The sequence below is a fragment of the Oncorhynchus kisutch genome, unplaced genomic scaffold (assembly GCF_002021735.2).
Source record: "Oncorhynchus kisutch isolate 150728-3 unplaced genomic scaffold, Okis_V2 Okis09a-Okis19a_hom, whole genome shotgun sequence".
NCBI classification, from domain to species: Eukaryota; Metazoa; Chordata; class Actinopteri; order Salmoniformes; family Salmonidae; genus Oncorhynchus; species Oncorhynchus kisutch.
This window is the reverse complement of record NW_022261985.1, coordinates 8754266-8781320: the sequence shown is the minus strand read 5'-3', so window position 1 is coordinate 8781320 and position 27055 is coordinate 8754266. Positions and strand designations below refer to the sequence as shown.

Below are 27055 nucleotides of genomic sequence, written 5' to 3'. Positions count from 1 at the left end.
GTGGTTGGAGAACAACACTTGACTTGTCTAGTGGTTGGGGAACAACACTTGACTTGTCTAGTGGTTGGGGAACAACACTTGACTTGTCTAGTAGTTGGAGAACAACACTTGACTTGTCTAGTGGTTAGAGAACAACACTTGACTTGTCTAGTGGTTGGAGAACAACACTTGACTTGTCTAGTGGTTGGAGAACAACACTTGACTTGTCTAGTGGTTGGAGAACAACACTTGACTTGTCTAGTGGTTGGAGAACAACACTTGACTTGTCTAGTGGTTGGAGAACAACACTTGACTTGTCTAGTGGTTAGAGAACAACACTTGACTTGTCTAGTGGTTAGAGAACAACACTTGACTTGTCTAGTGGTTGGAGAACAACACTTGACTTGTCTAGTGGTTGGAGAACAACACTTGACTAGTGGTTGGGGAACAACACTTGACTTGTCTAGTGGTTGGAGAACAACACTTGTCTAGTAGTTGGAGAACAACACTTGACTTGTCTAGTGGTTGGAGAACAACACTTGACTTGTCTAGTGGTTGGAGAACAACACTTGTCTAGTGGTTGGAGAACAACACTTGACTTGTCTAGTGGTTGGGGAACAACACTTGACTTGTCTAGTGGTTAGAGAACAACACTTGACTTGTCTAGTGGTTAGAGAACAACACTTGACTTGTCTAGTGGTTGGAGAACAACACTTGACTTGTCTAGTGGTTGGAGAACAACACTTGACTAGTGGTTGGGGAACAACACTTGACTTGTCTAGTGGTTGGAGAACAACACTTGACTTGTCTAGTGGTTGGAGAACAACACTTGTCTAGTAGTTGGAGAACAACACTTGACTTGTCTAGTGGTTGGGGAAGGGAGGGAGATATAAAGGTCAGCCTAATAAAACACTCTGCAGAGAGTTCATCAAAAACACCTCTGGTACCAAGCCTCAGTTGTAAACTTGATCTGTCCTGCTCTCATTCCCCCTTCTAAAAGGGCTGATTGTTTTCCTTTTATCGATCCCTCCATCCCTCCGTCTCCTGAAGACTGAAGAAATAAAATATCTAGACAGAAGGAAACATTTTATATTTAGAAGCAATCTAAGCTATTCTTCATTTGTGTGTTCTTCTGTCTACAGCAGGAAATTAATCCTGCAGCGACAGGAAATGTGAATTATTATGTGGATTATAATTAATAAGACTTCACATTTCCTGTGGCTCCAGGATTCTTTTGCTGCTGTAGCAAACTGTCTCAAATTAAGATCAAAAATCTGTATACCTGTGCTGTGTACCGTGTGCTGTGTACCGTGTGCAGAAGTTTATTGGGCAGCAGCGTAAGGTCTAGCAAAGCTACACATGGTAGACACAAGTCATCTTTAAAGGAGAACACTTTTGGATAATTGGATAATTAATTGATATTTTTTGTTGGGGGCAAATCAAATCTGACATTTTTAAAAGTGTAAATTACAAACTTTAGAATACTTTTAAAACCTAAAATACACTAAGTTTGCATTTCCTGCTGTGCAGGACAATTCTCAGCAACAAAATTGTGATCAAATTAAGATCCTACATCTGTAGTTCCCAAATGGCAACCCTTCCCTCATATAGTGCACTACTATTGACCAGGGCCCATAGGGAATAGGGGGCCATTTGAGACTCAACCATAGAGCCTCTAAGAATAACTCATGTCCTTTTCTCTGTGATAAGCCTGGCTGTCATGGTAACCTCCATTAAATACATGCATAATTAATGGAAACTGCTCTCCTATCTGGAGACTAACAACAATAAGAAGAGGACAAGGCTGATGAGGTAGAGAGTGAGACGCCATCATAACACAACCATCTGTCATTCACCTGTAACCAGGTGAGACGCCATCATAACACAACCATCTGTCATTCACCTGTAACCAAGTGAGACACCATCATAACACAACCATCTGCCATTCACCTGTAACCAGGTGAGACGCCATCATAACACAACCATCTGTCATTCACCTGTAACCAAGTGAGACACCATCATAACACAACCATCTGTCATTCACCTGTAACCAGGTGAGACGCCATCATAACACAACCATCTGTCATTCACCTGTAACCAGGTCAAATCATCAGTAAATCTGTGAATCCGGTTACTTATAATGGTTTTCTGAAAGACTGCAGTGCAGTTATAAAGTTAATGTTATAGTTGAAATGATCCTCTTAAGGATCCGCCCCTTTCGTCTAAAATGACTCATACCCAAATATAACTTCCTGCAGCTCTGGCCCTAAAGCAAGGATATGCATATTCTTGGTAGCATTTGAAAGGAAACAGTTTGTGGAAATGTGAGTTGAATGTAGGAGAATATAACACAATAGATCTGGTAAAAGATAATACAAAGAAATAAACAACCGTTCTTCTGTATTTTTTTTGTACCATCATCTTTGAAATGCAAGAGAAAGGTCATAATGTATTATTCCAGCCCAGGTGCAATTTAGATTTTGTCCACTAGATGGCAGCAGTGTATGTGCAGAGTTTTAGACTGATCCAATGAACCATTGTATTTCTGTTCAAAATGTTGTATCAAGACTGCCCAAATGTGCCTAATTTGTCTTTTCATCTTCAAAATTGTGCACTCTCCTCAAACAATAGCATGGTATTCTTTCACTGTAATAGCTACTATACATTGGACAGTGCAGTTAGATTAACAAGAATGTAAGCTTTCTGCCCATATCAGATATGTCTATGTCCTGGGAAATGTTCTTGTTACTTACAAACTCATGCTAACCGCATTAGCCTACAGTACGTTAGCTCAACCGTCCCGTGGAAGGGACACCGATCCCGAAGAAGATTTATTAATGAAAGAAGAAGAATATGGTGCAGTAATAACTAAGACAATAACTCTTATTCTTTTTATTAAAGATATCTATATCAGGCACTATTACTCATCATTATGCAGCAGGCGTTTTAAATGGATTGGCTTTATAAAAAAACATTCTCTTTCCAACACAAAATATATATATATTAGTTTAGTACTACTGTTACAGCTCATATTGTAAGAGGACATAACCTCTCCTGGAGCTGCCTCTTACTGCAATCACATGTTCAGCATATGGCTTTATGTATGAAATATCATTCCTCTTTTAGCCAAGGACAACAATGTCTTAGCTACTTCTGTTGTAGAAAATACACAAGTGAATACTCCTGTACGTCCGATTAACGCAGTCGAGAGCAAACCTTTTCTTGGAGCAGGGTAGGTAGGTGTAACGATTTGTAGTCAGATCACATTCTTCTTTTATCCAATCGGATGGAAAACACTAACTGGATGTACTAACTGTTCAAACCAATCGGAGAGCGGTAACACATACGGACAACAAACTATTCAAACCAATCGGAGAGCGGTAACACATACGGACGACAAACTATTCAAACCAATCGGAGAGCGGTAACACAAACTGACGACAAACTATTCAAACCATTCGGAGAGCGGTAACACATACGGACGACAAACTATTCAAACCAATCGGAGAGCGGTAACACAAACGGACGACAAACTATTCAAACCAATCGGAGAGCGGTAACACATACGGACGACAAACTATTCAAACCAATCGGAGAGCGGTAACACATACGGATGACAAACTATTCAAACCAATCGGAGAGCGGTAACACAAACGGATGACAAACTATTCAAACCAATCGGAGAGCGGTAACTCATACGGACGACAAACTATTCAAACCAATCGGAGAGCGGTAACACAAACGGACGACAAACTATTCAAACCAATCGGAGAGCGGTAACACAAACGGACGACAAACTATTCAAACCAATCGGAGAGCGGTAACACTTACGGACGACAAACTATTCAAACCAATCGGAGAGCAGTAACACATACGGACGACAAACTATTCAAAACGGTGCAAAAAGTCTGCTACTGTGGTAAGAAAACCCATTCAATTTGCATCGTGAAAAAAACTAAAACCACTAACTGACAGAAGGTAAGACAGAAGACAGACTGCAGAGGAAGTTGCTACAGTCAAGGCATCTGCACATCTATCCAACCACAGACAAACTACCTGTCCCAGGTTTTGTCCCGAACCCAGACCAACCGTCTGTGGCCCAGTCTACATATTGAACCCAGACCAACTGTCCGTGGCCCAGTCTACATATTGAACCCAGACCAACTGTCCGTGGCCCAGTCTACATATTGAACCCAGACCAACTGTCCGTGGTCCAGTCTACATATTGAACCCAGACCGACTGTCCGTGGCCCAGTCTACATATTGAACCCAGACCAACTGTCCGTGGCCCAGTCTACATATTGAACCCAGACCAACTGTCCGTGGCCCAGTCTACATATTGAACCCAGACCAACTGTCTGTGGCCCAGTCTACATATTGAACCCAGACCAACTGTCCGTGGCCCAGTCTACATATTGAACCCAGACCAACTGTCCGTGGCCCAGTCTACATATTGAACCCAGACCAACTGTCCGTGGCCCAGTCTACATATTGAACCCAGACCAACTGTCCGTGGCCCAGTCTACATATTGAACCCAGACCAACTGTCCGTGGCCCAGTCTACATATTGAATCGGGACCAAATAGGTTCAAACATGTCCTGCGGCAACCAACTGAAAATGAACAACAGACATATTCCGTCCATGGCGGTTGGGTTGGCTGTAGTTGGACAGATGCCTTAAAGAAGCCTTGTTAGAAACAGGTTTAGTAAAAGGCAGGTGGTACAGAGAGGAGAGAGAGGGGGAACCGGATTAAAACAAACCGCAATATGCCTTTAAAAGGAATATACGCATGGTTGAGATTTGTTTAAATCGTGGCCCGGGGTGTTGAGATTTGTTTAAATCGTGGCCCGGGGTGTTGAGATTTGTTTGAATCGTGGCCCGGGGTGTTGCGATTTGTTTAAATCGTGGCCCGGGGTGTTGAGATTTGTTTAAATCGTGGCCCGGGGTGTTGAGATTTGTTTAAATCGTGGCCCGGGGTGTTGCGATTTGTTTAAATCGTGGCCCGGGGTGTTGAGATTTGTTTAAATCGTGGCCCGGGGTGTTGAGATTTGTTTAAATCGTGGCCCGGGGTGTTGCGATTTGTTTAAATCGTGGCCCGGGGTGTTGCGATTTGTTTAAATCGTGGCCCGGGGTGTTGAGATTTGTTTAAATCGTGGCCCGGGGTGTTGAGATTTGTTTAAATCGTGGCCCGGGGTGTTGCGATTTGTTTAAATCGTGGCCCGGGGTGTTAAAAAACAGTAACAGTGAGATAGGCATTTAAACACTTCCTAATACCACCTAGAGAAGAAGACCGTACATCATGCTGGGGGTGATCAGACCAAGGTCTACTTCTGGCTCTGTCGTCCCAGAGATTAGAAGGACTCTCCCAGAATTCCTTTCACCGCATTCTCTCTGAACAAAGCACTGACATTTTGTGTAACTGGTGTTGAAGATTCTTCTCAGGTGGTCCTGGCCGGGACGCCCTCACGATCCCTCCTTTCATACGACCAGGGGTTTGTAATGAAGAGTCTAGTTAAAGAGCATTCAAAGGTAACAGACATTTCCTGTTTGTAAGTCAGTGAACTCTGAACTTTGAGACCGAGCTCGGCTAGTGAAGTAAACGCAAACAACATTACAATCAGCACAGAGACAGAGGCTCAATATGTAACACAGACCTGTCCAAAACATGACCAGTGACAGAAAGCGGCATTGTCCTTTTGGGATTTTTGCTTATTCATAGACATAACCAACACATTGTAATACACATAGCATTAGAAAAGGCCCTCACCAGCTGAGAGTTGAACTGACAAAATGGCTCTTACACAAGTAGACAAACACACCTAGACAAGACAGACAAGCATTTCTGGTGCATGAGCCTCGAGTCCAGTCCAGCGGAATGAGAGTGTTCAGAACAGTCATAATTGGAAGTTCAAACATTCCCCGCTTCTATGAGGTCCTCATCACACAACAGCCACCACTGAGACCACAGTCATCATCAATCTGTCAATCCATCCATCCATCTAGTGTTCCTGTTCCCGGTCTCTGCGTCGGACAGGGACAGCGAACATCGGCAGGGTCCGGAAGGAGGCGGTGTTGGTGTTGGGCGGCGTCTTGCCCTGCTCTGAGTTGCCTGCCGGCTCGTACGAGCACTTCCTCTTTTGGATGGCCTCGGCGCGCACGGCCAGGCTGCGGGCGCACACGGTGAGAAGGACGATGAGGGTACCCACCAGCAGGCTCACCATGGGCCACAGGACGCAGTGGAGGAGGACGCTGGCGTCGTGGGAGCGCCGCCACAGTACGTCGTCAGGTCTGCAGGGGGAGATAGAGGGCAAGGGGGTAAAAGAGTAGGAAGTTAGGGGGGCATGAGGAAACAAGAAAGGGGTGAGTGTTTACAGAATGCAAAGCAATGTCTGTCTATCAGGAACTTCAGTGTTGACAGAAAAGAGACTAAATGCAGCACAAATGTCACCTATCAACATTAGATGTGAAGGTTTGTCTGATGATCTAGGATCAATATATTCTGGATTCCATCCAGGGACAAATACATCACGTTTCACTTCGTTGCAGAGAAGTCAGGATCCACAACAAGGTTTCTATCCACAGGAGGGATTTAGCACCGACTCTTCTGAAGGAGGGTGAGGGGTGGAGGAGGGTGAGGGGTGGAGGAGGGTGAGGGGTGGAGGAGGGAAGAGACATCAGGAGCACATGGCAGACAGCTACAGCTGGCAGCAATGCAAGATGGGATGGAGAAAGACAGAGACATGGAGGGAGGAGGGAAGATGATGAGAGGAGGGAGGATGATGGGAGGAGGGATGATGGGAGGAGGGAGGATTATGGGAGGATGGAGGATGATGGGAGGAGGGAGGATGATGGGAGGAGGGAGGAGGATGGGAGGAGGATGGGAGGAGGGAGGATGATGGGAGGAGGGAGGAGGATGGGAGGAGGGAGGAGAATGGGAGGAGGATGGGAGGAGGGAGGATGATGGGAGGAGGATGGGAGGAGGGAGGATGATGGGAGGAGGATGGGAGGAGGGAGGAGGGAGGAGGATGGGAGGATGATGGGAGGAGGGAGGAGGATGGGAGAATGGGAGGAGGGAGGATGATGGGAGGAGGGAGGATGATGGAAGGAGGGAGGAGGATGGGAAGGAGGGAGGAGGATGGGAGAATGGAGGATGATGGGAGGAGGGAGGAGGATGGGAGGAGGGAGGAGAATGGGAGGAGGGAGGAGAATGGGAGGAGGGAGGATGATGGGAGAAGGGAGGAGGATGGGAGAAGGGAGGATGATGGGAGGAGGGAGGAGGATGGGAGGAGGGGAAGAATGGGAGGAGAGAGGAGGAGGGGAGGAGAGAGGATGATGGGAGTAGAGAGGATGATGGGGGGAGGGAGGATGATGGGGGGAGGGAGGATGATGGGAGGAGGGAGGAGGATGGGAGGAGGGAGGAGGATTATGGGAGGAGGGAGGATGATGGGAGGAGGGATGAGGATGGGAGAAGGGAGGATGATGGGAGGAGGGAGGATGATGGGAGAGGGGAGGATGATGGGAGAAGGGAGGATGATGGAAGGAGGAAGGATGATGGGAGAAGGGAGGATGATGGGAGGAGGGAGGAGAATGGGAGAAGGGAGGATGATGGGAGGAGGGAGGAGAATGGGAGGAGGGAGGAGGATGGGAGAAGGGAGGATGATAGGAGGAGGGAGGAGGATGGGAGGAGGGAAGATGATGGGAGGAGGGAGGATGATGGGAGGAGGGATGAGGATGGGAGAAGGGAGGAGGAGGGGAGGAGAGAGGATGATGGGAGGAGGGAGGATGATGGGAGGAGGGAGGATGATGGGGGAGGGAGGATGATGGGCGGAGGGAGAAGGATGGGAGAAGGGAGGATGATGGGAGGAGGGAGGAGGATGGGAGGAGGGGGGAGAATGGGAGGAGGGAGGAGGAGGGGAGGAGAGAGGATGATGGGAGGAGGGAGGATGATGGGGGAGGGAGGATGATGGGAGGAGGGAGGAGGATGGGAGGAGGGGGGAGGATGGGAGAAGGGAGGATTATGGGAGGAGGGAGGATGATGGGAGAAGGGAGGATGATGGGAGAAGGGAGGATGATGGGAGGAGGGAGGAGGATGGGAGAAGGGAGGATGATGGGAGGAAGGAGGAGGATGGGAGGAGGGAGGAGAATTGGAGGAGGAGGATGATGGGAGGATGATGGGAGAAGGGAGGATGATGGGAGGAGGGAGGATGATGGGAGAAGGGAGGATGATGGGAGGAGGATGGGAGGAGGGAGGAGGGGGGAGGATGGGAGGAGAGAGGATGATGGGAGGAGGAAGGATGATGGGAGGAGGGAGGATGATGGGAGGAGGGAGGAGGATGGGAGGAGGGAGGATGATGGCATCATTATGATGGTTTGACAGAAAAACATTAGCACAAAGACAGACATATACTAAAAGACAAGAGCAGGGTTGAAGGGAGATGAGCAGACAGACAGATAGATACTTAGAGACAAGGGCAGGGTTGAAGGGAGATGAGCAGACAGACAGATAGATACTAAGAGACAAGGGCAGGGTTGAAGGGAGATGAGCAGACAGACAGATAGATACTAAGAGACAAGGGCAGGGTTGAAGGGAGATGAGCAGACAGACAGATAGATAGATACTAAGAGACAAGGGCAGGATGAAGGGAGATGAGCAGACAGACAGATAGATACTAAGAGACAAGGGCAGGGTTGAAGGGAGATGAGCAGACAGACAGATAGATACTAAGAGACAAGGGCAGGATTGAAGGGAGATGAGCAGACAGACAGATAGATACTAAGAGACAAGGGCAGGGTTGAAGGGAGATGAGCAGACAGACAGATAGATACTAAGAGACAAGGGCAGGGTTGAAGGGAGATGAGCAGACAGACAGATAGATACTAAGAGACAAGGGCAGGGTTGAAGGGAGATGAGCAGACAGACAGATAGATACTAAAAGACAAGAGCAGGGTTGAAGGGAGATGAGCAGACAGACAGATAGATACTAAAAGACAAGAGCAGGGTTGAAGGGAGATGAGCAGACAGAGAGACAGATAGATACTAAGAGCCAAGAGCAAGGTTGAAAGGATTTGGAGGTCAGGAGGGGGAATTGAGGGAACAGCTTTGAACAAACTGAAAGCCTGGATGTAGCCAGAGAACAGGGGACGATACAGAACAGATGAAGAGAAACGCTGCATCATGTGTGAAGGAGTAATAACATTATCCCCTTGTTTAGTGGAAGACCTGGTCAGTCGTCCAACTGAATGTATTTAACTGAAATGTGTCTTCAGCATTTAACCCCTCTGAATCTGCTGCCTTTATCCACATCCACGAGGAACAGTGGGTTAACTGCCTTGTTCAGGGGAACAGTGGGTTAACTGCCTTGTTCAGGGGAACAGTGGGTTAACTGCCTTGTTCAGGGGAACAGTGGGTTAACTGCCTTGTTCAGGGGAACAGTGGGTTAACTGCCTTGTTCAGGGGAACAGTGGGTTAACTGCCTTGTTCAGGGGAACAGTGGGTTAACTTCCTTGTTCAGGGGAAAAGTGGGTTAACTGCCTTGTTCAGGGGAACAGTGGGTTAACTGCCTTGTTCAGGGGAACAGAGGGTTACCTCTGAATCAGGGGAGTTGATGATATCTCTGAATGAGGGGATGTTGATGATACGTCTGAATGTGGGGAGTTGATGATACCTCTGAATGAGGGGAGTTGATGATACCTCTGAATGAGGGGAGTTGATGATACCTCTGTATGAGGGGAGTTGATGATACCTCTGAATGAGGAGATGTTGATGATATCTCTGAATGAGGGTAGTTGGTGATACCTCTGAATGAGGGGAGTTGATGATACCTCTGAATGAGGGGAGTTGATGATACCTCTGAATGAGGGGAGTTGATGATACCTCTGAATGAGGGGTGATGATACCTCTGAATGAGGGGATGTTGATGATACCTCTGAATGAGGGGATTTTGATGATACCTCTGAATGAAGGGAGTTGATGATACCTCTGAATGAAGGGAGTTGATGATACCTCTGAATGAGGGGAGTTGATGATACCTCTGAATGAAGGGAGTTGGTGATACCTCTGAATGAGGGGAGTTGATGATACCTCTGAATGAGGGGAGTTGATGATACCTCTGAATGAGGGTAGTTGATGATACCTCTGAATGAGGGTAGTTGATGATACCTCTGAATGAGGGGAGTTGATGATATCTCTGAATGAAGGGAGTTGATGATACCTCTGAATGAGGGGAGTTGATGATACCTCTGAATGAAGGGAGTTGGTGATACCTCTGAATGAGGGGAGTTGATGATACCTCTGAATGAGGGTAGTTGATGATACCTCTGAATGAGGGTAGTTGATGATACCTCTGAATGAGGGGAGTTGATGATATCTCTGAATGAGGTGAGTTTATGATACCTCTGAATGAAGGGAGTTGATGATACCTCTGAATGAGGGGAGTTGATGATACCTCTGAATGAGGGGAGTTGATGATACCTCTGAATGAGGGGAGTTGATGATATCTCTGAATGAAGGGATGTTGATGATACCTCTGAATGAGGGGAGTTGATGATACCTCTGAATGAGGGGAGTTGATGATATCTCTGAATGAAGGGATGTTGATGATACCTCTGAATGAGGGGATGTTGATGATACCTCTGAATGAAGGGATGTTTCTAACAGTAATTGTCAGGTGTATAATCAGAGCATCTGGTTACAAGAGTAAATACAGACTGATTACGTCAAGAAGAATATTTATAAGATAGAAAACAGATGCCAGGGATGAGGTGGATACAGATATACAGCAATAGGATTTTAATGTTGTTTCATGTGGTGATTCATACTCTTTATGTTCCAGTTAACAAAGTGTGAAAAAGTAATAATTATCCCGAATAGCAAAAGATCACAAAGCAGGTGTTGGATATAAAATGTTCAATAACATTATCCACTCGGCATTCTGTTTCCTTATTACATTAAAACTTTACTTACGAACAGCTTGCATTAAAAACTAAGAATTGGAACGGTATTGAGTTAAAATATGTACATATCTTAGATGATATATAAATAAAATGGTCTGTAATCAGGCTGTTTTAGGTAAGCAGTGGTCTGGAGGGGCCCACTTAGGCCAACACTGCAGCAGCCATACAGCATTACACAGCACTATTACAGTAGCACACAGTAGTGCAGTGTAGACTGCAGAAGAAGATACAGCCCAGTGTCAGCCAACTGAACACTGGACTAGAGGGAACGTAGGACAGAGTCAACTCTACTGAGGAGTTCACAGGCCTCTGAACACTGGACTAGAGGGAACGTAGGACAGAGTCAACTGTGTTGAGGAGTTCACAGGCCTCTGAACACTGGACTAGAGGGAACGTAGGACAGAGTCAACTCTACTGAGGAGTTCACAGGCCTCTGAACACTGGACTAGAGGGAACGTAGGACAGAGTCAACTCTGCTGAGGAGTTCACAGGCCTCTGAACACTGGACTAGAGGGAACGTAGGACAGAGTCAACTCTACTGAGGAGTTCACAGGCCTCTGAACACTGGACTAGAGGGAATGTAGGACAGAGTCAACTCTGCTGAGGAGTTCACAGGCCTCTGAACACTGGACTAGAGGGAACGTAGGACAGAGTCAACTCTGCTGAGGAGTTCACAGGCCTCTGAACACTTGACTAGAGGGAACGTAGGACAGAGTCAACTCTGCTGAGGAGTTCACAGGCCTCTGAACACTATCCGTGTACCATTTCAGTTATAAACATACGTTACACTTTGCATTTATTTCAATCAATCTAAGAGTTTACTGGTGATGGAAAAAAACACTGGCATTGCTTCAAGAGTAATCTGCAATACAATGAACTTCCCAGATGAACAAAAGGCCCAACTCAAGAGGTGGAGGGCTCCCGAGTGGCGCAGCGGTCTATAAGGCACTGCATTTTAGTCACAACAGACCCTGGTTCGATTTCAGGCTGTATCACAACTGGCCGTGATTGCGAGTCCCATAGGGCGGCCCAGCGTCGTTCAGGATCAGGCCGTCATTGTAAATAAGAAGTTGTTCTGAACTGACTTGCGGAGTTAAATAAAGAAGAGTGTCCTGGATACAAGCCCCAGGTGTACCAGGCCCCAGGTGTACCAGGTGTACCAGGTGTACCAGGCCCCAGGTGTACCAGGTGTACCAGGTGTACCAGGCCCCAGGTGTACCAGGCCCCAGGTGTTCTAGGTGTACCAGGCCCCAGGTGTACCAGGCCCCAGGTGTTCTAGGTGTACCAGGTGTACCAGGCCCCAGGTGTACCAGGTGTAACAGGCCCCAGGTGTACCAGGCCCCAGGTGTACCAGGTGTACCAGGCCCCAGGTGTACCAGGTGTACCAGGTGTACCAGGCCCCAGGTGTACCAGGTGTACCAGGCCCCAGGTGTACCAGGTGTAACAGGCCCCAGGTGTACCAGGTGTACCTGGTGTTCCAGGTGTACCAGGTGTTCCAGGTGTACCAGGCCCCAGGTGTACCAGGTGTTCCAGGTGCACCAGGTGTACCAGGCCCCAGGTGTACCAGGTGTACCAGGCCCCAGGTGTACCAGGTGTACTAGGCCCCAGGTGTACCAGGTGTACCAGGCCCCAGGTGTACCAGGTGTACCAGGCCCCAGGTGTACCAGGTGTACCAGGCCCCAGGTGTACCAGGTGTACCAGGTGTACCAGGCCCCAGGTGTTCCAGGTGTACCAGGTGAACCAGGTGTACCAGGTGTACCTGGTGTTCCAGGTGTACCAGGTGTTCCAGGTGTACCAGGCCCCAGGTGTACCAGGTGTTCCAGGTGCACCAGGTGTACCAGGCCCCAGGTGTACCAGGTGTACCAGGCCCCAGGTGTACCAGGTGTACTAGGCCCCAGGTGTACCAGGTGTACCAGGCCCCAGGTGTACCAGGTGTACCAGGCCCCAGGTGTACCAGGTGTACCAGGCCCCAGGTGTACCAGGTGTACCAGGTGTACCAGGCCCCAGGTGTTCCAGGTGTACCAGGTGAACCAGGTGCACCAGGTGTACCAGGTGTACCAGGTGTACCAGGCCCCAGGTGTACCAGGCCCCAGGTACACCTGGTGTTCCAGGTGTACCAGGTGAACCAGGTGCACCAGGTGTACCAGGTGTACCAGGTGTACCAGGCCCCAGGTGTTCTAGGTGTACCAGGTGTACCAGGCCCCAGGTGTACCAGGTGTACCAGGCCCCAGGTGTACCATGAGAACCACACGGTCTGCAACAGTACGTGTTGATTCCTTCAGTCACACTTGCTCAACAAGATCCAATGAGCCTCCAAAAATAGCCACTGAAGGGATGATTGGCCACGGATGAGTGTTGATAAGTGGTGTTCTCAGACTACCCCCTACAGTACATGGAACATGTCACGTCCTGCCCCACAGGAAATGGATCCACAGCAGGCGACAGACTCTCCCATCACCACACAGCTGATGACCAGGTGCATCTTGTGACTTCACTGCCTGTCTGCTACTGGCTTTGCCATATTCGCTTTGCCGAATGTAAGTAATGTTAAGAGTTAAGACTTACTGCAAGAACAGAGAGGGTTTTTGAAAAGGCGACCACATTACATTGTTACACCTTGGCCATCTGGTTCTCACTGCATCTCCCTAAAAGGAAAAAAGTGTTTGTGTCATACTTCACCAAACACGTGTTTGGTCTAGTGACAGCTCTGAAGGTGCTTCTGTATAATCAGGGAGTGTGTGTGAACATGTATTGTGGGTTGACACAAGTACTGTAGACACTTCTTCTGTGGTGGTTGAGAGAGCACCGAGATTCAGGTTCTCTCAGTTTGAATTGAATTTCACTTCCTGAATTGAGAAATCCTCCTCTATTAAACTCCGTATGAGACATGTCTTGAGAGAGGGTTATTGTAATCAGAATGAGAGCAGGGAAGGTAGGTCTCTGTCACCTCTCAGAAGATGGAATTCTAACATTGTTGTATTCTTCTTTATTAAATTGTCGTTGATGTATGCTCTCATCAGTGGGGGTGGTAGGGGAGGGGCTCACCTCTCAGAAGATGGAATACTTATATTGTTGTATTAGGGAAGGAAGTGAGCAGGAAGGAAGTGAGCAGGAAGGAAGTGAGCAGGAAGCAAGTGAGCAGGAAGGAAGTGAGCAGGAAGCAAGTGAGCAGGAAGCAAGTGAGCAAGAAGGACGTGAGCAGGAAGGACGTGAGCAGGAAGCAAGTGAGCAGGAAGCAAGTGAGTAGGAAGCAAGTGAGCAGGAAGCAAGTGAGCAGGAAGCAAGTGAGCAGGAAGGACGTGAGCAGGAAGGACGTGAGCAGGAAGCAAGTGAGCAGGAAGCAAGTGAGCAGGAAGCAAGTGAGCAGGAAGCAAGTGAGCAGGAAGCAAGTGAGCAGGAAGGAAGTGAGCAGGAAGGACGTGAGCAGGAAGGACGTGAACATGATTGTTGATGTATTGTCTCCTTCTTCTCAGTATGAGTGACATGGGGGTGGGGAGGGGGGGGTCTCACCTCTCAAACGATGGAATTCTGACATGGTAGGGGAGGAGCTAACGGTAAAGGAGGGGCTAGTGGTAGGGTTTAGGTTAAGGGAGGGGCTAGTGGTAAGGTTTAGGGGGAGGGGAGGGTCTAATGGTAGGGTTTAGGGTTACGGGAGGGGCTAGGGTAGGGTTTAGGGGTATGGGGAGGGTCTAATAGTAGAGTTTAGGGTTGGGGAGGGGCTGGCGGTAGGGTTTAGGGGAGGGTCTCACCTTCTCTGCTGGTTGAAAAAACAGGTGAAGGATTGGGAGCTGACCTCTTTAGTCCAATAGTCCTCCCACCACAGAACGTTGTCCTTGTTCTTCTGGTTGTCCCTCTCACATGGAGGAACGTACGAGCACTGGACAGAGAAAGAGAGGGAGAGAGAGGGAGAGAGAGAAAGAGCAAGAGAGAGAGAAAGAGAGAGAGAGAGATGGAGAGAAGGAGGGAGAGAAAGGGTGAGAGAGAGGGAGGGAGAGAGAGAGAGAGAGAAAGAAAGAGAGAGAGGAGGAGAGGAAGAGGGAGAGAGGGAGAGAGAGAGAGAGAGAGAGACAGGGAGGGAGAGGGAGGAAGAGAGACAGAGAGAGAAAGAAAGAGAGAGAAAGAGAGAGAGGAGGAGAAGAAGGAAGTGTTATACAGTTCTACGAGCCATAATGTAATGCATCAAGACATAGGGTATCAAACACATCAAACACGTGGTTTCCCTGTGGTTGACACCATTCCATTGACTCCATTCCAGCCATTATTATGAGTCATCCTCCCCTCAGCAGCCTCCACTGATCGTGACAGAAACACATTCAAACAGACATGAACAGGGCAGCAAAAACCGTACTGTGCATGCGGTTGATAGGGCTACAAAGGTCAACCAAGTCATCTTAAATGCAGATGTAAAAGAGACTCCAATTTTCCATTGAACATGTGACAACCATGAGAGATACAGACACTGTCTAGAAGAAACTACAGGTCAGAACCATGAGAGATACAGACACTGTCTAGAAGAGACTACAGGTGAGGACCGTGAGAGATACAGACACTGTCTAGAAGAGACTACAGGTGAGGACCGTGAGAGATACAGACACTGTCTAGAAGACACTACAGGTGTGGACCGTGAGAGATACAGACACTGTCTAGAAGACACTACAGGTGAGGATCGTGAGAGATACAGACACTGTCTAGAAGACACTACAGGTGAGGACCGTGAGAGATACAGACACTGTCTAGAAGACACTACAGGTGAGGACCGTGAGAGATACAGACACTGTCTAGAAGAGACTACAGGTGAGGACCGTGAGAGATACAGACACTGTCTAGAAGAGACAACAGGTGAGGACCGTGAGAGATACAGACACTGTCTAGAAGAGACTACAGGTGAGGACCGTGAGAGATACAGACACTGTCTAGAAGAGACTACAGGTGAGGACCGTGAGAGATAAAGACACTGTCTAGAAGACACTACAGGTGAGGACCGTGAGAGATACAGACACTGTCTAGAAGAGACTACAGGTGAGGACCGTGAGAGATACAGACACTGTCTAGAAGAGACTACAGGTGAGGACCGTGAGAGATACAGACACTGTCTAGAAGAGACTACAGGTGAGGACCGTGAGAGATAAAGACACTGTCTAGAAGACACTACAGGTGAGGACCGTGAGAGATACAGACACTGTCTAGAAGACACTACAGGTGAGGACCGTGAGAGATACAAACACTGTCTAGAAGACACTACAGGTGAGGACCGTGAGAGATAAAGACACTGTCTAGAAGACACTACAGGTGAGGACCGTGAGAGATAAAGACACTGTCTAGAAGAGACTACAGGTGAGGACCGTGAGAGATACATACACTGTCTAGAAGACACTACAGGTGAGGACCTGAGAGATACAGACACTGTCTAGAAGACACGTGAGGATCGTGAGAGATACAGACACTGTATAGAAGACACTACAGGTGAGGACCGTGAGAGATAAAGACACTGTCTAGAAAACACTACAGGTGAGGACCTGAGAGATACAGACACTGTCTAGAAGAGACTACAGGTGAGGACCGTGAGAGATACAGACACTGTCTAGAAGACACTACAGGTGAGGACCGTGAGAGATACAGACACTGTCTAGAAGACACTACAGGTGAGGACCGTGAGAGATAAAGACACTGTCTAGAAAACACTACAGGTGAGGACCGTGAGAGATACAGACACTGTCTAGAAGACACTACAGGTGAGGACCGTGAGAGATACAGACACTGTCTAGAAGAGACTACAGGTGAGGACCGTGAGAGATACAGACACTGTCTAGAAGACACTACAGGTGAGGACCGTGAGAGATACAGACACTGTCTAGAAGACACTACAGGTGAGGACCGTGAGAGATACAGACACTGTCTAGAAGACACTACAGGTGAGGACCGTGAGAGATACAGACACTGTCTAGAAGAGAGTACAGATGAGGACCGTGAGAGATACAGACACTGTCTAGAAGACACTACAGGTGAGGACCGTGAGAGATACAGACACTGTCTAGAAGACACTACAGGTGAGGACCGTGAGAGATACAGACACTGTCTAGAAGACACTACAGGTGAGGACCGTGAGAGATACAGACACTGTCTAGAAGAGAGTACAGATGAGGACCGTGAGAGATACAGACACTGTCTAGAAGACACTACAGGTGAGGACCGTGAGAGATACAGACACTGTCTAGAAGACACTACAGGTGAGGACCGTGAGAGATACAGACACTGTCTAGAAGAGACTACAGGTGAGGATCGTGAGAGATACAGACACTGTCTAGAAGAGACTACAGGTGAGGATCGTGAGAGATACAGACACTGTCTAGAAGAGACTACAGGTGAGGACCGTGGTTAGATACAGACACTGTCTACATCCATTCTCTGGTTGATAAAGCCCCGAAGGTAATCCTCTACCCTCCATGGGAGATATAAGAAGCTTTTCTTCCGCGGCCGAGTCAAGCTGTCATTCTCCCTCAGTCTGTCTGAAATGACGCCCTATTTCCATGACATTAACTATATAGTTCACTACTGTTGATGAAAGCCTATAGGCCTCTGGTTGAAAGTAGATCACTACCATATAAGGACAAGGGTTCCATTTGGGAGGCAATCACAGTTTCACATCATTTTCCTCAGTCTACTTTTCAGGGCATGAAGAGCCAGAGCTGTGGGCACTGGAACAAAACAGAACCCATGGGGTGTCTGATTGGAATCCCGTCTGAGGATAATCTTTCACCAGGGCAACAGGGTTTCCATGGTAATTCTCCGGTCGGGGCCGCGCAGTGCGAATTGGGGCAAGGGGAGGGAAGAAGGGGAAGCAGGAGAAGTCGGGGTAATTCATTCTCCTGATAATGTGGTGCTGGTTGGTCGGTGGTCACCATTACCTCTGCCACCTCCATCACATAGACCATATTGTTGGCTTTGGTGAGATAGAAAGCCTGGCTGAAATGGCCCTAAGTCAGGAATGAACAACACTATAAATGACTCTATATCAGGTATGAACAACACTCTAAATGACTCTATATCAGGTATGAACAACACTCTAAATGACTCTATATCAGGAATGAACAACACTCTAAATGACACTATATCAGGAATGAAGAACACTCTAAATGACTCTATATCAGGAATGAAGAACACTCTAAATGACTCTATATCAGGAATGAACAACACTCTAAATGACTCTATATCAGGAATGAACAACACTCTAAATGACTTTATATCAGGAATGAACAACACTCTAAATGACTCTATATCAGGAATTAACAACACTCTAAATTACTCCATATCAGGAATGAACAACACTCTAAATGACTCTATATCAGGAATGAACAACACTCTAAATGACTCTATATCAGGAATGAACAACACTCTAAATGACTCTATACCAGGAATGAACAACACTCTAAATGACTCCATATCAGGAATGAACAACACTCCTTCTCTGTGGCCGACGTGAGTAAGACATTTAAATGTGTTAACCCTCACAAGGCAATCGCCATCACACTGCACACTGCCCTATCCCATCTGGACAAGAGGAATACCTACAGTTGAAGTTGGAAGTTTACATACACCTGAGCCAAATACATTTAAACAGTTTTTCACAATTCCTGACATTTAATCCGAGTAAAAAATCCCTGTCTTAGGTCAGTTAGGATCACGACTTGATTTTAAGATTGTGAAATGTCAGAATAATAGTAGAGAGTGATTTATTTCAGCATTAATTTTTTTTCATCATATTCCCAATGGGTCAGAAGTTTACAAACACTCAATTAGTATTTGGTAGCATTGCCTTTAAATTATTTAACTTGGGTCAAAGGTTTCGGGTAGCCTTCCACAATAAGTTGGGTGAATTTTTGCCCATTCCTCCTGACAGAGCTGGTGTAACTGAGTCAGGTTTGTAGGCCTCCTTGCTCGCACATGCTTTTTCAGTTCTGCCCACAAATTGTCTATGGGGTTGAGGTCAGGGCTTTGTGATGGCTACTCCAATACCTTGACTTTGTTGTCCTTAAGCCATTTTGCCACAACTTTGGAAGTATGCTTGGGGTCATTGTCCATTTGGAAGACCCATTTGCGACCAAGCTTTAACTTCCTGACTGATGTCTTGAGATGTTGCTTCAATATATCCACATAATTGTCCTACCTCATGATGCCATCTATTTTGTGAAGTGCACCAGTCCCTCCTGCAGCAAAGCACCCTCACAACATGATGCTGCCACCCCCGTGCTTCACGGTTGGGATGGTGTTCTTCGGCTTGCAAGCCTTCCCCCTTTTTCCTCCAAACAGTTCTATTTTTGTTTCATCAGACCAGAGAAAACGTCCTCCAAAAAGTACGATCTTTGTCCCCAAGTGCAGTTGCAAACCGTAGTCTGGCTTTTTTATGGTAGTTTTGGAGCAGTGGCTTCTTCCTTGCTGAGCGACCTTTTTTTATGTCGATATAGGACTCGTTTTACTGTGGATATAGATACTTTTGTACCTGTTTCCTCCAGCGTCTTCACAAGGTCCTTTGCAGTTGTTCTGGGATTGATTTAAACTTTTCGCACCAAAGTACATTCATCTCCAGGAGACAGAACGCGTCTCCTTCCTGAGCAGTATGATGGCTGTGTGGTCCCATGGTGTTTATACTTGCATACTATTGTATGTACACATGAACGTGGTACCTTCAGGACTTTGGAAATTGCTCCCAAGGATGAACCAGACTTGTGGAGGTCTACAATTTATTTTCTGAGGTCTTGGCTGATTTCTTTTGATTTTCCCATGATATCAAGCAAAGAGGCACCGAGTTTGAAATAGTTCCACATGTACACCTCAAATCGACTCAAATGAGGTCAATTAGCCTTTAAGAAGCGTCTAAAGCCATGACATAATTTTCTGGAATTTTCCAAGCTGTTTAAAGGCACAGTCAACTTAGTGTATGTAAACTTCTGACCCACTGGAATTATGATACAGTGAATTATAAGTGAAACAATCTGTCTGTAAACAATTGTTGGGAAAATTACTTGTGTCATGCACAAAGTAGATGTTCTAACCGACTTGCCAAAACTATAGTTTGTTAACAAGAATTGTGTGGAGTGGTTGAAAAACGAGTTTTAATGACTTCCCGAATTCTGACTTCAACTGGAAATATTCAGACATTTTGGATCAATTGTAAGCTTCCCCAAACCTGAAACTCACTGGCTGCCTATAGTCTTTACTACTGCAACCACGTTCAATTATAGGATGTCTTGTACAACTGACTAGGTATCCCCCTTTCCCAGTGAAATTCCTTCTGGCGCCGCATCTGACCTTATTCAACCTTTCAGCTTCATACTGTACAGTCGTGTGTAGATAGCTGACTACTGGGTTGTAGAGCTAACGCATTAGCTGCTAATATAGTCTAGCCACTGTCCTGAGTTGGAAAAGGGGGCTACCTAGTTAGTTGAACAACTGAGTTCCTCTTCTGAAATGTGTCTTCCACATTTAACCCAACCCCTCTGAGTCAGAGAAGTGCAGGGGCCTGCCTTGATCAACATTCACAGCACCCAGGGGTTAACTGCCTTGCTTTAGTTGAGAACAACAGATTTTTACTTTGTCAGCTCGGGATTTGACCCAGCAACCTGTCGGTTACTAACCCAAAGCTCTAACCATTAGGCTCCCTTGACCACTCTTACATAGGACTGTCCTGAACACGAGCCTCCTTCGTGGCCTCCTTCATGGATCAGGGCTAATATAGCTTAGCCACTGTCCTGAAGTGTGAGCCTATTTTAGATCAAGAGCCCAGGGTTCTGGTTTAGAAGCACGGTTTCCACTGCTCCTACGGTCTTGATTCGGTACTGCAGTTTAACTGACGCCCGAACCCAGAAAGACAATTTACATTGACGGCCACATAGAGAAGTCAGATTCGAAAATTCCTAGTAAGAGACTTTAGTCATAACTTTTGTGCGCTAAAAATAATTCAAATAATTGTAGCTGAGGCCAATGTTTTTGTCATCACTACTAACAATTTTATATGAATGAAATGTCGGCCATGTTTATGGATGGAGCTCTGCTCCCTGTTTACACTGAGGGACAGCGTGCACGTGAATCTGTTTACACTGAGGGACAGCGTGCACGTGAATCTGTTTACACTGAGGGACAGCGTGCACGTGAATCCGGATACAATCCGGCTATAGACGCTCCATGAATCGGTGTATGAGAACGTGAGCAGATTACGTTGAAAACATCGGTCGGACATCTTGGACCCAGTCTCCAGTTCTTTTATACCTCAGCGACGTAGATCAGGACGAAGCCAACAGCCGGTCCAAACGCGCCCAGTTTCATGTGGCAGGGCCTTGGACAATCCTCTGTTAATGTTACACTTTATACTCTCTGATCTCATGGCAGTGCTGTCTATGAGGACAGTTACAGTGCATTATCTCTGATCTCATGGTATTGCTGTCTATGGGGACAGTTATAGTACATTATCTCTGATCTCATGGCATTGCTGTCTATGGGGACAGTTACAGTACATTATCTCTGATCTCATGGCATTGCTGTCTATGGGGACAGTTATAGTACATTATCTCTGATCTCATGGCATTGCTGTCTATGGGGACAGTTACAGTACATTATCTCTGATCTCATGGCATTGCTGTCTATGGGGACAGTTATAGTACATTATCTCTGATCTCATGGCATTGCTGTCTATGGGGACAGTTACAGTACATTATCTCTGATCTCATGGCATTGCTGTCTATGGGGACAGTTATAGTACATTATCTCTGATCTCATGGCATTGCTCTCTATGGGGACAGTTACAGTACATTATCTCGGATCTCATGGCATTGCTGTCTATGGGGACAGTTACAGTACATTATCTCTGATCTCATGGCATTGCTGTCTATGGGGACAGTTACAGTACATTATCTCTGATCTCATGGCATTGCTGTCTATGGGGACAGTTACAGTACATTATCTCTGATCTCATGGCATTGCTGTCTATGAGGACAGTTACAGTACATTATCTCTGATCTCATAGCATTGCTGTCTATGGGGACAGTTACAGTACATTATCTCTGATCTCATGGCATTGCTGTCTATGGGGACAGTTTACAGTACATTATCTCTGATCTCATGGCATTGCTGTCTATGGGGACAGTTACAGTACATTATCTCTGATCTCATGGCATTGCTGTCTATGGGGACAGTTACAGTACATTATCTCTGATCTCATGGCATTGCTGTCTATGAGGACAGTTACAGTACATTATCTCTGATCTCATAGCATTGCTGTCTATGAGGACAGTTACAGTACATTATCTCTGATCTCATGGCATTGCTGTCTATGGGGACAGTTACAGTACATTATCTCTCTCATGGCATCGCTGTCTATGGGGACAGTTACAGTACATTATCTCTCTCATGGCATCACTGTCTATGGGGACAGTTACAGTACATTATCTCTGATCTCATTTCCCCCCCAACTCTCTTATCCTCTCGATCCATCATAAACCACACATATACATCCATGTACACACACACACACACACACACACACACACACACACACACACACACACACACACACACACGCACACACACACGCACACACACGCACACACACACACACACACACACACACGTAATCCCTTGTGCTCGTCTCTTTATGTAATATTCCAGGTCATGTCTGGTTATTTCTGGTTCATGTATAGAGATAGAAACATGGTCGTTGTAATATGACTGAAACACATGACACATCATATCCTTGTGGACAATTTGACTGAACCAATGTTTCTATTGCAGTTCTTTTTCATTTTGGGGAACACGACAGTTAGATTCCTATTACATTATGACAGTTAGATTCCTATTACATTATGACAGTTAGATTCCTATTACATTACGACAGTTAGATTCCTATTACATTATGACAGTTAGATTCCTATTACATTATGACAGTTAGATTCCTATTACATTACGACAGTTAGATTCCTATTACATTATGACAGTTAGATTCCTATTACATTATGACAGTTAGATTCCTATTACATTATGACAGTTAGATTCCTATTACATTATGACAGTTAGATTCCTATTACATTATGACAGTTAGATTCCTATTACATTATGACAGTTAGATTCCTATTACATTATGACAGTTTGCATTCCATCCTGCAGCGGTTTTCATTGATGGGTTATCCTAAAAGGTTTTAGCTTCTGTAAATCTGAAACTGGCTCCAATCCCAGTGAGATGTTAAAGTCAGGTTAAAACCATGAGGTGTGTGGCCAGCATCAGTTTGTGACCAGCATCAGTTTGTGGCCAGCATCAGTTTATGGCCAGCATCAGTTTGTGGCCAGCATCAGTTGGTGACCAGCATCAGTCTGTGGCCAGCATCAGTTTGTGACCAGTATCCATTTGTGACCAGCATCCGTTTGTGACCCGCATCAGTTTGTGACCAGCATCCGTTTGTGGCCAGCATCAGTTTGTGGCCAGCATCAGTTTGTGACCAGCATCCGTTTGTGACAAGCATCCGTTTGTGGCCAGCATCAGTTTGTGGCCAGCATCAGTTTGTGACCAGCATCAGTCTGTGGCCAGCATCAGTTTGTGACCAGCATCAGTTTGTGACCAGCATCCGTTTGTGGCCAGCATCCATTTGTGACCAGCATCAGTCTGTGGCCAGCATCAGTTTATGGCCAGCATCAGTTTGTGACCAGCATCAGTTTGTGACTAGCATCAGTTTGTGACTAGCATCAGTTTGTGGCCAGCATCAGTTTGTGACCAGCATCAGTCTGTGGCCAGCATCAGTTTGTGACCAGCATCAGTTTGTGACCAGCATCCGTTTGTGACCAGCATCAGTCTGTGGCCAGCATCAGTTTATGGCCAGCATCAGTTTGTGACCAGCATCAGTTTGTGACCAGCATCAGTTTGTGGCCAGCATCAGTTTGTGACCAGCATCAGTTTGTGGCCAGCATTAGTTTGTGACCAGCATCAGCAGCACATTGAACAGAACGACCAGATTGGGACGGTGTCTTCCTGTTATGGGATATTCCCCTCGCTCAAGGCTTTGGTTCTTTATTTAACCACTAATATCTCTCTGTTTGTCCATGCTACTACTGTGTTATCATTGGTGAAAACCATTATACTAAGATGTTCTTTCTACACTATATATACAGAAGTGTGTGGACACCCCTTCAAATTAGTGGATTTGGCTATTTCAACCACAGGTGTATAATATTGAGCACACGAGAACTAGACTGGCCTGCGCAGAGCCCTGACTTCAACCCCACCGAACACCTTTGGGATGAAATGGAACGCCGACTGCGAGTCAAGCCTAATCACCCAACATCAGCGCCCGACCTCACTAATACTCTTGTAGCTGAATGGAAACAAGTCCCAGCAGCAATGTTCCAACATCTAGTGGAAACTCTTCCCAGAAGAGTGGAGGCTGTTATAGCAGCAAAAAAGGGGGGACCAACTCCATATTAATGCCCATGATTTTGGAATGAGGTGTTCGACGAGCAGGTGTCCACATACTTTTGATCATGTAGTGTGCTTCTGTATGAGCGTCTACTGCCATCTTTTTAATCAAGACACGCAAACACATTTGCCGGGTTGGATGCGAGCTGTGTTAAGAAGCAGCGCGGCTTTGTTGGGTTGTGTTTCGGAGGACACGTGGCTTTTCTCCCGAGCCCGTAAAGGAGTTGTAGCGAGGAGACAAGATAGTAACTACTAACAATTGTATACCACGAAATTGGGGAGAAAAGAATGTAAAATTTAAATTTAAAAACATTTTTAAGTATCTATATCGACATAACCTGAAAGGCCGCTCAGCAAGGAAGAAGCCACTGCTCCAGAACCGCCATTAAAAAAGCCAGACTGCGGTTTGCAACTGCACATGGAGACAAAGATCGTACTTTTTGGAGAAATGATTCTCTGGTCTGATGAAACAAAAATAGAGCTGTTTGGCCATAATGACCATCATTATGTTTGGAGGAAAAAGGTGGAGGCCTGCAAGCCGAAGAACACCATCCCAACCGTGAAGCACGGGCAGCATCATGTTGTGAGGGTGCTTTGCTGCAGGAGGGACTGGTGCACTTCACAAAATAGATGGCATCATGAGGTAGGAAATGATGTGGATATATCGAAGCAACATCTCAAGAAATCAGTCAAGTTAAAGCTTGGTCGCAAATGGGTCTTCCAAATGGACAATGACCCCAAGCATACTCTCAAAGTAGTGATAAAATGGCTTAAGGACAACAAAGTCAAGGTATTGGAGTGGCCATCACGAAGCCCTGAGCTCAACCCTATAGAAAAGTTGTGGGCAGAACTGTGCGAGCAAGGAGGCCTACAAACCTGACTCAGTTGCACCAGCTCTGTCAGGAGGAATGGGCCAAATTTCACCCAACTTATTGTGGAAAGCTTGTGGAAGGCTACCCGAAACGTTTGACCCAAGTTAAACAATTTAAAGGCAATGCTACTACATACTAATTGTGTGTATGTAAACTTCTGACCCACTGGGAATGTGATGAAAGAAATAAAAGCTGAAATAAATAATTCTCTCAGATATTATTCTGACATTTCACATTCTGAAAATAAAGTGCTGATCCTAACTGAATTTTTACTAGGATTAAATGTCAGGAATGGAGAAAAACTGAGTTTAAATGTATTTGGCTGAGGTGTATGTAAACGTACGACTTCAACTGTATATATATGCCCATTTTTGTGGAACAGTTTAATTGCAATAATAATGTTTTTTTGTTTCTGAAAATCATTGTCACAAAAATCTGAATTCAAAGGATAAAAATCTACAAGTTAAAATTCAACTAATACGAGAGCACCAGACGCTGCCGTATGGACACACTGTCAATCAATCAATCAATTAATCAAATGTATTTATAAAGCCCTTCTTACATCAGCTGATCTCATAAAGTGTTGTACAGAAACCCAGCCTAAAACCCTCAAACAGCAAGCAATGTAGAATGTTGTAACGGCTTTCTGTAGGTGAAGAAGAGGCGGACCAAAATGCGGCGTGGTGGTTATTCATGTTCTTTAGTTTATAAAGACACTACACATGAGATAACTAACAAAACAACAAACGTGAGAACCTAAAACAGCCCTATCTGGTGCAAAACACAAAGACAGGAACAATCACCCACAAACACACAGTGAAACCCAGGCTACCTAAATATGGTTCCCAATCAGAGACAATGACTAACACCTGCCTCTGATTGAGAACCATATCAGGCCAGACATAGAAATAGACAAACAAGACATCCAACATAGAATGCCCACTCAGATCACACCCTGACCAACCAAAACATAGAAACATACAAAGCAAACTCTGGTCAGGGTGTGACAAATGTAGAAGCACAGTGGCTAGGAAAAACTCCCTAGAAAGGCCAGAACCTAGGAAGAAACCTAGAGAGGAACCAGGCTCTGAGGGGTGGCCAGTCCTCTTCTGGCTGTGCTGGGTGGAGATTAGAAACCTAGAGAGGAACCAGGCTCTGAGGGGTGGCCAGTCCTCTTCTGGCTGTGCTGGGTGGAGATTAGAAACCTAGAGAGGAACCAGGCTCTGAGGGGTGGCCAGTCCTCTTCTGGCTGTGCTGGGTGGAGATTAGAAACCTAGAGAGGAACCAGGCTCTGAGGGGTGGCCAGTCCTCTTCTGGCTGTGCTGGGTGGAGATTAGAAACCTAGAGAGGAACCAGGCTCTGAGGGGTGGCCAGTCCTCTTCTGGCTGTGCTGGGTGGAGATTAGAAACCTAGAGAGGAACCAGGCTCTGAGGGGTGGCCAGTCCTCTTCTGGCTGTGCTGGGTGGAGATTAGAAACCTAGAGAGGAACCAGGCTCTGAGGGGTGGCCAGTCCTCTTCTGGCTGTGCTGGGTGGAGATTAGAAACCTAGAGAGGAACCAGGCTCTGAGGGGTGGCCAGTCCTCTTCTGGCTGTGCTGGGTGGAGATTAGAAACCTAGAGAGGAACCAGGCTCTGAGGGGTGGCCAGTCCTCTTCTGGCTGTGCTGGGTGGAGATTAGAAACCTAGAGAGGAACCAGGCTCTGAGGGGTGGCCAGTCCTCTTCTAACAGAACATGGCCAAGATGTTCAAACGTTCATAGATGACCAGCAGGGTCCAAATGCACCGTGATCCACTGGCG

General features: G+C 46.4%; 1 protein-coding gene across 1 annotated transcript in view; it reads right to left on the bottom strand.

Moving 5' to 3' along the window:
• Window positions 1–3972: 3972 nt before the first annotated feature.
• Window positions 3973–27055, bottom strand: part of LOC116360540 (calcium-activated potassium channel subunit beta-4) — an 89946-nt gene continuing 66863 nt past the window's right edge. Inside the window, exons 2-3 of the mRNA XM_031815251.1 lie at window positions 14683–14810; window positions 3973–6268 (exon numbers count right to left, since the gene is read on the bottom strand). Coding sequence (XP_031671111.1) covers window positions 5980–6268; window positions 14683–14810 — 417 coding nt within the window. The 3' untranslated portion in view covers window positions 3973–5979. The remainder of the gene's footprint in view (window positions 6269–14682; window positions 14811–27055) is intronic.